The sequence below is a fragment of the Phragmites australis genome, chromosome 16, assembly GCF_958298935.1.
Source record: "Phragmites australis chromosome 16, lpPhrAust1.1, whole genome shotgun sequence".
NCBI lineage: Eukaryota > Viridiplantae > Streptophyta > Magnoliopsida > Poales > Poaceae > Phragmites > Phragmites australis.
The window spans coordinates 1,151,135-1,162,112 of NC_084936.1; the positions used below are offsets into that span (position 1 = coordinate 1,151,135).

General features: G+C 39.1%; 1 protein-coding gene across 1 annotated transcript; it reads right to left on the bottom strand.

Moving 5' to 3' along the window:
- Window positions 1–10,095: 10,095 nt before the first annotated feature.
- On the bottom strand, window positions 10,096–10,978 carry LOC133896458 (expansin-A25-like). Its single transcript, XM_062337068.1, has 2 exons — window positions 10,822–10,978; window positions 10,096–10,718 (listed from the first exon to the last, which is right to left on the bottom strand). The coding sequence occupies exons 1-2, from the start codon at window positions 10,976–10,978 to the stop codon at window positions 10,096–10,098; spliced, it is 780 nt and encodes a 259-aa protein (XP_062193052.1).

A 10,978-nucleotide genomic window follows, 5' to 3' on the forward strand; every position in this document is an offset into this window, starting at 1 on the left:
GGTTCTGGCTATCCAATAACATACTTCTCGTATTGTTAAATCATCGTTTTTTTCTTTCCTTATCACCAGGTATCCTCAAGTTATCTGTATGGTTCATTCTATTATCGCTAGTACTAGTAGGAGTATAAGATTTGACTTCACTCGTTGAAATGGACAAATGGTGATGTGGTGCGTTGCGTCGTGCGAAGCGCTCGGGCAGGGACACACACGACCACACGCAGCTAGGGCTGTATAAAAAAAAAACTTGAAGCCTATGAGCAATTTGAGTTCCACTCGTTATAGACTCTATCTTAAAACGAGCCAGATCAAGACTCCAGAGCCTCACGAGTTAAAACCTGATAAGGCTCGATAAAGATCTAGTTAATAAATATTACAATTTTTATTTAAATATATCATCATATCAAGTCTATATAACTTTAATTTTTCTTATATATCTCTAAAATCAAGTAAATGTTGTAAGGATCGGAAGAGAAAGACCATCCTCGAACCCATCTAAATAATCACATTACAATAAACAACCAAAACGACAAAACATACTCAAAATTTCTCCTATTATCGAGCTTAAACAAGTTAAACTCAAGCCGAGCTCAAATCTGTCCCTCAGCTCCATCGGCTCATTTAAGCTCGACTGGATCTTTTTATCATGCTCGAGCCTAACAAACAAGCTCACTGAGCTCGGCTTGTTTGACAGTCCTGTACGCAGCGCGGCAGGATACATTGGCGACGCATGCAACCCCCGTGGCACGCAGGCTTGGTCGCGGGGACCGGGCCACGCAGTCACTGTTTAATATCTCGCTCTCCCATGCAGCTGCTTAATCTGCCGGTCAAATCCCCGGTCAAACCTAACGCTTTGTTTCTCTCTCCTCATCGCTTTCTGATCCTGATTCTGCAGCAGAAAACGTTAATCGAGCAAAGGCCAGGGTCAGGTGCGCCTTTGTTTTAGCAGGGAAGGGATCTGCAGCCGATTGGCGATGCGACTGTGCGAGTGTGACCTGCACGCACTGCACGGCACAGGTTAGTTGCAGCGCAGCGATGGCGTGATGTGACCGTGCCACTGCATACATACATACCTGCCTGCGTGCGTGCGTGCGTGCCTCGCTCCATCGCGCCCCCGCTGCCTTCGTCGCCCGATGCTTGCTTTCTCCCAGTTATTCACGGGCACTCCGTGCTCTTCTTTATTCTGCATTTCCCTTCTCCATCTATCTGCACATGCACTGTTTCTGTCTCTTCTTCTTCTCTCTCCCTGTTTTTTAAAAGCTTCCGTGTTTGCCCATGGAGATCGTATCTCAATTCCGAGAAAGGCCAACACAGGAATCATGCAGTTCTTCAGTTGTCCTATATCAATTACAGTGTGCTGAGCTAGTAGTGAGCTGTGTACTGGTTCCTAATTTATTTTTTGGCCGCCTGAATCGTGCAAAAAAGGCACATTTGTTTAAAAATATCAAAGATTCATTCAAAAAGAGCACGACGTGATGATATCTCGTCTCAGGTTCTGAAAGTGCTAACCGGTGGGCATCTGACATCGTGTTGTGAGAGTGTTAAGTGTATTCACAGCTCTTATTTTAGCTACTGCATTTCCTTTCTCTTCACCTCCTCGAGGTTTGAAATAGCATAAACCATCAAGCACAGATCATATCCCCTGATCCTTTCTCCGTTCTTTCCTTCGTCTCAATTTACATCACACACTTTATTCCCTGTGCACGTACACACCAGCGCCTTTGAATGGTTTGTATTCTGCTGCACAACACAAAGCAATATTTTTTTTGAGAGAGATAATGACAAATGTGGACAAATTGAATTTCAGAGAAGCAGGATGTGTGGATGTGAACACATGCGATTTTCAATCCGTACCATTGGCAAGGAATACTACGAAGATATCTGCACAACTACAGTCATTTGGCCAGATGAATCTTTTGCCATGAGCATTTCAGTGCAGCATGGATCTTAACCCTCTTGCGTAGTGGAATTTGCTTTTTTGCTACTGAGGAAGTGGTAATGGCTCATTTGCCACCTTATTCCATATGTATAGACTTACCATCTTCAGTAAAAATTGTTACTTTTTTAAGTAACAACTAAGTAATTATCTTCTTGCGTAAAGACTCAACTGTGAATCGGTTGATCAGATTGACTTCTGATTGTCTGGCCTAGAAGAACCTGCAAAACAACCACAGGAGCTGCAGTCAGGTAAGGGTGGGAAGCCAATGTCGGATGCGTAGGGGCGGGAACGAGGTCTCCAGGAGCAAGGGGACGGAGGGCAGTGATGGTCGGGGCGCTGCGGCGCTCCGGCGAACCACATCAGGGGGCATCGGAGGCGTTTCTCGCGCCGGACGGTGTTCGAAATAAGAGAAAATCTACGATTTGCCATCGAATAACTACTGATTCTATAATTCGTCATCGAATAAATTCTGTTTACTTCTATACCATCAAATAAATATTTCAGTTCCTCATCGGCTTCCGATACTGCCATCCGTTATACTGTTCATGAACAGTACCGAGAATAAAAAAAGTCAATTTTTTTTCAATTTTTGTGCACGCTCTATAATTCATAATCAACCCATTTTAACTGTATTCACCTAAAAATACTGTGTAAAATTCAAACTAAAAATTCTCAAAATAAACTACTTTTGTAATACTGTGCATTACAAAGAACTAATTTTTTTTCACCGCGGGAGATAATTTTAGAAATTATTACATCACATTAGAGGAATATTAGTAAATTTTCTCAGATTTTTTGTAAATTTTTATGAGGCTTAAAAATTGCAAGAAGTTACAAAAGTAGTACATTTTGAAGAATTTTAGTTTGAATTGTATACAGTATTTTTAGGTGAATATAGTTAAAACGGGTTGATTATGAATTATAGAGCGTGCACAAAAATCGACATATTTTTTGTGACTTTTTTTATTCTCGGGGGTACTGTTCATACTGTTTATGAACAGTACAGCGGAGGGTAGTATCGGAAGCAGATAGCATATAAGAATTGAAATATTTATTCGATGGTATAGAAGTAAACAGAATTTATTCGATAACGGATTATAGAATCAGTAGTTATTCGATGGTAAATCGTAAATTTGCCCTTGAAATAACGACCGGGGTGTTCGTTATTTCAAATACCGACCAACTCAAGCCCAAGATTTCTATTTTTAGTTTCCCCCACTACAGTCATGTTTGATCTTGAAATTTTGTACGATGATTCTCCATTGTATTACCCACCTCTGTGGTTTTTCTCGGATTTTACTGTCACGATTCGATTGAGAAACGAAGGGAAAAATGAGGCCAGGGGTGGCAGATGAGGACTACTCTCTTCCCCGTTCCTCTGCATACACCCAACGAGACAAGAAAGCTAGGCGCCGGTGATCGCCGGCGCCGGCAGGCTCTACGGATAGAAGAGACAAGAGACACCTAGAGCAGTAGAGCTGCTGCTGTTGCTGTCTTGCTGATGCCGCTGGCCTTCACTGATTCTCTGAGAGAAGCAGTCCAGAACAGCGACGGAGTTGGACCGGGTCTGTAGCAACCGATCGAGGTTTCAGATTCAGCTAGTTGCTCGTCAGGATATGAAGAAGCTACGTTATGCCCAGCCAGTGTCCATTCCAAAGGACAAATGCTTGGTTTTTTTTGGGTCAACGGAGGTGTCTCGTCTCGATTACAAGGAAGGCCCAACCCCAAGAGTACAGAGAGTTGCAAAGAAAATCAGACGTCAGGTAAGTTCAGAGCTATTCTTCAGTTGTGATGGCAAGTAGCATGCTCTATGCATTGCTCGAAGGAGAACAACCCGTTTGAAAAAAAGAGAATGGAGGACCAGGGAGTTTGGTTTTGTTTGATGAAAGTAGGCAATCTAGGTGAAGCTTGATTTTTGTTGTGACAATCTTCAGCTTGGCCACGGAGAGATCGATGAATATGTTGATCCTATTGAAGGATACTGGGCGATGAATATGCTCAGTGCTCGTCTGTACGAATCCATAAAAACCACGAGGAAATCTGATTAGCAGCTGCAATTGTCATGCCACTTAGGGCAAGTTCCACGTAGGGCATGTCTAGCGGTCTCATGCACGGAGACATAGTATTTTAGGTAATATGGAGGAGGGAAATGGGGTGGGAGAAAGAAGTCATCGTCTTGTAAAATATTTTCTCAAAAGCTAAAATCTAAAAATACAAGAACGAGACTACTCTCGTACCATTATACGAGTTATCGTTGCAATATAACTCATAACATGCATTTGATCCATGCAAAAATTAAGACATTGTCTAATTACTAAGAAACAACTAAAAAGTGATTTGTAGAAGTTGTTTGTTAAGTTGTCACAAAAATTACGTGGCAATACGTAAGTCACTATTGTACTTGCCTTTAGCAAATAGCCAATGGAGTTAGGATGGCCTGTAGCAAACCGAGGATCTAACAGGTTGCATTTGAAACAAGCTGGTCGTTGCCAGTACCAAGGCCTTATTGGATCTGATCTGTGAGTCTATTCCAAAGGTCCGTTTCTGATGAGCTGCGAGCGTCTTCACATTTTTTTTGAGAGGGTGAGCGTCTTCACATTTATGTTGCGCTTAAATAACAAGCTCACATGCCGGCCCTTTTGGTTCACTATGATATCTTCGGTCCGTACGACTCTTCTCTTGATGCCATTAGCCCATTACCCAATGTGAAACGGTTCCTTAACTAAAATCTCTACTATATAAAATATAAGTTAATTCATATGTTATATCTTCCTCTACTCTCCTATCTAATAAAAACTCTTAAATTTGTATAATTTATATAAAATATAAGTTAATTCATATGTTATATCTTCCTCTACTCTCCTATCTAATAAAAACTCTTAAATTTGTATAATTTATTCATTTTTACCATCCATCTTTATCCTCTAGCCTCGTCGTCTCGTTATAGGCTATAAATACGTGACTCGCTTTACTAATGAAAAATAAATAAAGAAATTATGAGAGAAATTAGCAGATAATCTCCTTCTCACTTTTCCGATCCTATTTGAAATCAAATTACGATATTGCTCCCGACGTATTCGTTCGACAGTGCTCCTATAACATATCCACATCTACCATGAGTTTGTACTTAATGACTACTACGAGTGCTAGTACCGGTGTTGGACTGCTAGCTGTAACTTTGGATCGGCACATTTGATCTAAAAGGGATAAATTCATGACATAGCATCGAATAACTGGCTAATCTTTAATATGTCATCTATTGTGAGATAACATATGGAACCTGAACCCACGTATCATCGACACAACGATGACATATAAGAACATGACAAGTTATTCATCGGTAAATCGTGAAATCTCTCTAGAAGTAATGTGTTTGGTGTCTCATATGCATGCAGAGGACTGTTAAAAAAGCTCGAAGCTCGCGAGCTACTTGAGTTCGACTCCTTTTACACTCAATCCGAGTTCGACTCGATCTCAAAACAACCCAAACTCGAGCCTGGACTAAAACTCACAACCTCAAGCTAGATAATACTGAGTTAATGAGTACTACGATTTTTATTTGATTTTGTCATTCGCCAAATTTATACTATCTTAACTTTTTTTTTTTTATGTATCTTCAAAGCTAAAAGCCTATAGAGGCGCTGCAAGTACTAAAAGAGAGATTATCTTCAAGACTACTTATTAGCATAATGTTTGTTATCTCTATATTAAAATTACTCTTATTTCTCAAGGTTTTTTCTATTATTGGGCTAGACGAGCCGAATTTAAGTCTACTCACGTTAACTCGAGTTGAGATCGAGCTCCTCCGAAACGGCAAATTTGGGATTTTAGACAACAGACACCGCCGTATTTGATAAAATAGACAACATGTTGACGTATTTATAAATTTAGCATCCGTATTCGGAACCTCAAACACCGAAAATTGACTTTCGATAACTCAGAATCCGAAAACAGCCCGGTCCCACAATTTTCGGCAACTCAGTTACCGAATACGGCACTGTTCACCGTATTCGGCAACTCAGTTGCTGAAAACACTGTAAACAGTGCCGTATTCGGCAACTGAGTTACCGAATACGGCCTCTGCATGCATGCGCGCGCCCGGAAGCTACAGTAAAAAGCTAGCAAGCAAAAGTGTATAAAAGTGCATGTTTTTTATTTAATTCACGATTTTTTTTGAAAATACAAAAATAGTCCAAAAATTCTAAATGTTTTCATGATCAAACTAGAGATCACCAGCAACCCATTTTAATTAGTTTGGTCCAAAAAGCCTGAGCCAATATTTAATTAGAATTCTCCAAATAAGTCAACTTTTATAAATTCTAGCAATATTTAATGCCTCAAATAATTTCTAAAAATCTAGAAAAATTCACTAATATTGTTATAATGTGATATACTAATTTATAAAAATATTTCCATCCCTATGTTATTTGGTGAAAAAGTGAGTTCCTTTGTAATGCTTCGTTTATATGCATTTTTATCATTTCATGTGATATTCTCTTTTTAATTCAATTTGAATAAAAATAATGCAACAAAAAAATGCATATAAATAGAGCATTACAAAAGCTTTAATATTAATCTGAGAACCAAAGTTTTGTGCATGTTTGAATTTTTTATTCAAATTGAATTAAAAAGATAATTTGGCATGAAATGATAAAAAATATATATAAATGGAGCATTACAAAGGCTTAATATTAATATGAGAACCAAAATTTTGTGCATGTTGCATTATTTTTATTCAAATTGAATTAAAAAGAGAATATCACATGAAATGATAAAAATGCATATAAACGAAGTATTACAAAGGAACTCATTTTTTTCACCAAATAACATAGGGATGGAAATATTTTTATAAATTAGTATATCACATTATAACAATATTAGTGAATTTTTCTAGATTTTTAGAAATTATTTGAGGCATTAAATATTGCTAGAATTTATAAAAGTTGACTTATTTGGAGAATTCTAATTAAATATTGGCTCAGGCTTTTTGGACCAAACTAATTAAAATGGGTTGCTGGTGATCTCTAGTTTGATCATGAAAACATTTAGAATTTTTGGACTATTTTTGTATTTTCAAAAAAAATCATGAATTAAATAAAGGGAAAACTGCAAAAACCCCCCCAAAAGTCACTTGGATTTTGACTTTCCCCCCAAAAAGTTGTTTTGTTGCAAAAAGCCCCCCAAAAGTTTGACTTTGTTGCAAAAAACCCCCTAAAAATTCAAAAAAATAAAAAAATCATTAAAAAATTCTAAAAAAAAACTAGAGACAATTATAAGACCTTCTGTGAAATTTGTTTTCAAAAATAATATCCTTTGCATCATATTTCATGGAGAGGAAGTTTGGAAAAAAAAGAAAAATATGCAGCTCATTTATTAACTCATGTTATTTTAAATTTGTCATGTCTACCATTATTTTTCCTACACAAATAATTATTTAAGTAAACTAATAAAAGTGGTTTCACTAATTTTGGGGGTGTTATGGATTAGTTATGAATTAATCTATCTGCAACCCATCTACTGAATCCTGCACGTCACAATAACTATTTCAAGATTTCATGTATTTTTACAAGATAGAGGATCATGTAAGAAGACTAAAAAATTTTGTTTCATGATTTTTGGATTAGTAAATAATTAACTATGCATTTAACTCGAATTAATAAATGAGTTGCACGTTTTTCTTTTTTTTCAAACTTACTCTCTATGAAATATGATGCAAAGGATATTATTTTTGAAAACAAATTTCACAAAAGGTCTTATAATTGTCTCTAGTTTTTTTTAGAATTTTTTGTGATTTGTTTTAATTTTTTTTGAATTTTTAGGGGTGTTTTTGCAACAAAATCAAACCTTTGGAGGGATTTTTTTTGCAACAAAACAACTTTTGGGGGGGAAAGTCAAAATCCAAGTGACTTTTGGGGGGGGGTTTTTTGCATTTATCCCTTAAATAAAAAACATGCACTTTTATACACTTTTGCTTGCTAGCTTTTTTACTGTAGCTTCCGGCGCCGGCGCATGCATGCAGAGGCCGTATTCGGTAACTCAGTTGCCGAATACGGCACTGTTTACAGTGTTTTCAGCAACTGAGTTGCCGAATACGGTGAACAGTGCCGTATTCGGTAACTGAGTTACCGAAAATTGTGGGATCGGGCTGTTTTCGGATTCTGAGTTACCGAAAGTCAATTTTCGGCGTTTGAGGTTCCGAATACGGATGCTAAATTTGTAAATATGTCAACATGTTGTCTATTTTATCAAATACGGCGGTGTCTGTTGTCTAAAATCCCAAATTTGCCCCTCCGAAACTCGATCGCTATCGTAGACTCGACTCGATCTTTTATCGAGCTCGAGCCAGACAAGCAAGCTCGACCTCGCCTGGTTCACAGCCCTACGCACGCACGTTCCGTTTCATTTCATTGGGCCCGCCCAGTAAAGTTGCTTAGTACGTAGTGGTTCCATTGGGCTCTCTCTCAAGTTTGCAACTATCTGGGATTACTAGGAGTTTTTTTATTTTTATATTTTTAACTTAAAATATTAAATAAATAGACTCTGTAGAAAGATTTAAAAAATAAACACCTACCGCCGCGGTTAGCCAGTCGGATGAACAGTATTTGTAGAAATTACTGTTCACGATTCTCAGTTTCGTCTGCCATATGCTCTATTCAAAATATTTATCTTCTGTTGCTCAAAAACTTCTATAATTTTTTGTATGTGTTTCATAATTCATGTGCAACCCATTTTAATTAGATTCATCCAAAAATCCCATGTAGAATTTAAATTAAAATTCTTCAAAAAAACTACTTTTATAAATTCTAACAATTGTTAGTGTCTCAAATAAAATTTCAAAATTCTGAAAAAATTCATTAATATTCTTTTTATATGATGGAATAATTTCTAAAATTATTTTCATCCATAGTTTATATGGTGAAAACAATATCACATGAATTTTTTTAAAAGTATTTCCATCCTATAAATAAAAAATATTTCCATCCTATACATAAAAACTATTTACAATTGATATGTTTCCAATGGATAAATTTTGTATATGTTTGAATTTTCTTTGAATTCAAATTTAATTAAAAGATTAATATCACATGAAATGATAAAAATACATATAAATAGAGTATTATAAATGAACTCACTTTTTCATCATATAAACTATGGCTGAAAATAATTTTAAAAATTAGTCCATCATATAAGAAGAATATTAGTTATTTTTTTCAGATTTTAAAAATTTATTTGAGACCCTAACAATTGTTAGAATTTATAAAAGTAGTCTTATTTTTGGAGAATTTTAGTTTGAATTCTACGCATATTTTTTGGATGAATCCAATTAAAATGGGTTGCATATGGATTATGAAAACACATATAAAAATTTATAGAATTTTTAGAGAAATAGAAGACTACTATTTTGAATAAAGCATGTGGGAGATGAAATAAGAGTCATGAACAGTATTTTCGACGACTATTGTTCGCATCCTCATAGGGCGGCAATGATGAGATGGTGCTAGACATCTATTTTTATAAATCTTTCTAACAGGAATCTATTTATTTAATATGTTAAGTTAGAAAATATAAAAATAAAAAAACTCCATTACTAGATCTGATCTGCCAGTCTCAAGGCCCGTTCTTCACATAGGCCAATTTACGTAAGTTCATAGGTTCGCCCCATTTGATTCCTACGGTATATTCAGCTTATCTCGTACCCATGTCACTAGACCCAATCCGAAAGGATTGCTAGTATTGAGAGATAATTCCTTGTTCATTCCCCTAAAAAAAGAAAAAAAGTAGTGATATTTCACATGTTTTGTTCGAAGGCTTGGCTACGTACATCCACGAATTTAGAAGCTGAGATATGTTGAATCTTGTTCCATTATTAAATAATGTTTTGTTCCAAGGCTAATCTTATTCCTACATAATTACGTCGCGAGTATATCATTAGGAAATCATCTCAGCCTATCACGTATTACCAAACATAAACATGAGCATTCCTTGTTGGCAGATTAACGCCGTGGCCTCAGCGAGAGAAGATGATCCATTTCCATTTGTTCGAGTAAACGAGCACGTGTTGATGAACATTTCGGCAATTTGAACAACCACCGGTCAGTGTCGATGCACGCGCGTATCAATACTCGTAATTGTATATACTACGCTAGGGTGATCAGAATTCAGAACTGCCCGCTGGCCTCGAAGCTCTGGCCGAACGCCCACGCCGGCGGCACGACGTCGTCCAGCACCAAGGCGCGGCCGTCGCTGGCGACGACGCGGAACGAGAGCCCCTGCCCGACGTGCCGTTTGTCTCCGTTCCAGATCTGTCCCCAGTTGCGCGACATGTCCGCCCACTGCCCGTCCTGGGACCCCTTCACGGCCATTGCCTTCACGTCCCCCGCGCCGGCGACGTTGAAGACGAGCACGCCGACCCACCACTGGTTCCCCTTCATCTCGAACCGGATGCCGCCGCGCTTGGCGCATGGCACGCGGCGGTAGGTCACGGGGATGATGCCGGCGCGGAAGTCGGTGACGAGGCGGAGGAACATGGGCTTGGACAGGTCGAAGTGCCGCAGCGGCGGGTTGCACCAGTTCTCGTTCGGCTTGGAGTAGTTTGCCGGGCACAGGTTCGTCGCCGTCACCCTCACCGTCGCGCCGCCGGGCGCGCAGTACGTGCTGTCGTGGCACAGCAGCTCGTAGCACCCGCCGCAGGACCAGCCCTCGTTGAAGAGCGCCACGCTCAGCGCCGTCGTCTCCAGCCCGTACCCTTGCTGGAACAGGTCACCGTACCCGCACGCGCCCTCTGCATGGCATGCACGTCACGTCGGCGTGCGACGTGCCAAAAGGTTAGCGACGTGTACGTGAACAGACAACAAGCATGCAAGAATGAGATGGTTAGTTCTTACGCATGGTCTCGCCTCCGGTCTCGTCGCCGTAGAACGTGGCGTGCGCGTCCTCCCAGCCGTCGCCGCCGGCCGCGGCCGACAGGATCGGCACCAGCAGCGCCATCGCTACTGCGACGGCGGCTGCGGCAACTTGAGACGACGACGCGCTCGTGTCCAT

What these genes read in the sequence shown, in the direction of transcription:
- LOC133896458 (XM_062337068.1), bottom strand. Translation starts at nt 10,978, where the DNA reads ATGGACACGAGCGCGTCGTCGTCTCAAGTTGCCGCAGCCGCCGTCGCA. An exon ending in GACCGGAGGCGAGACCATGC is followed by an intron (nt 10,719 to 10,821) that starts GTAAGAACTAAC and finishes CATGCCATGCAG; the next exon opens with AGGGCGCGTGCGGGTACGGT.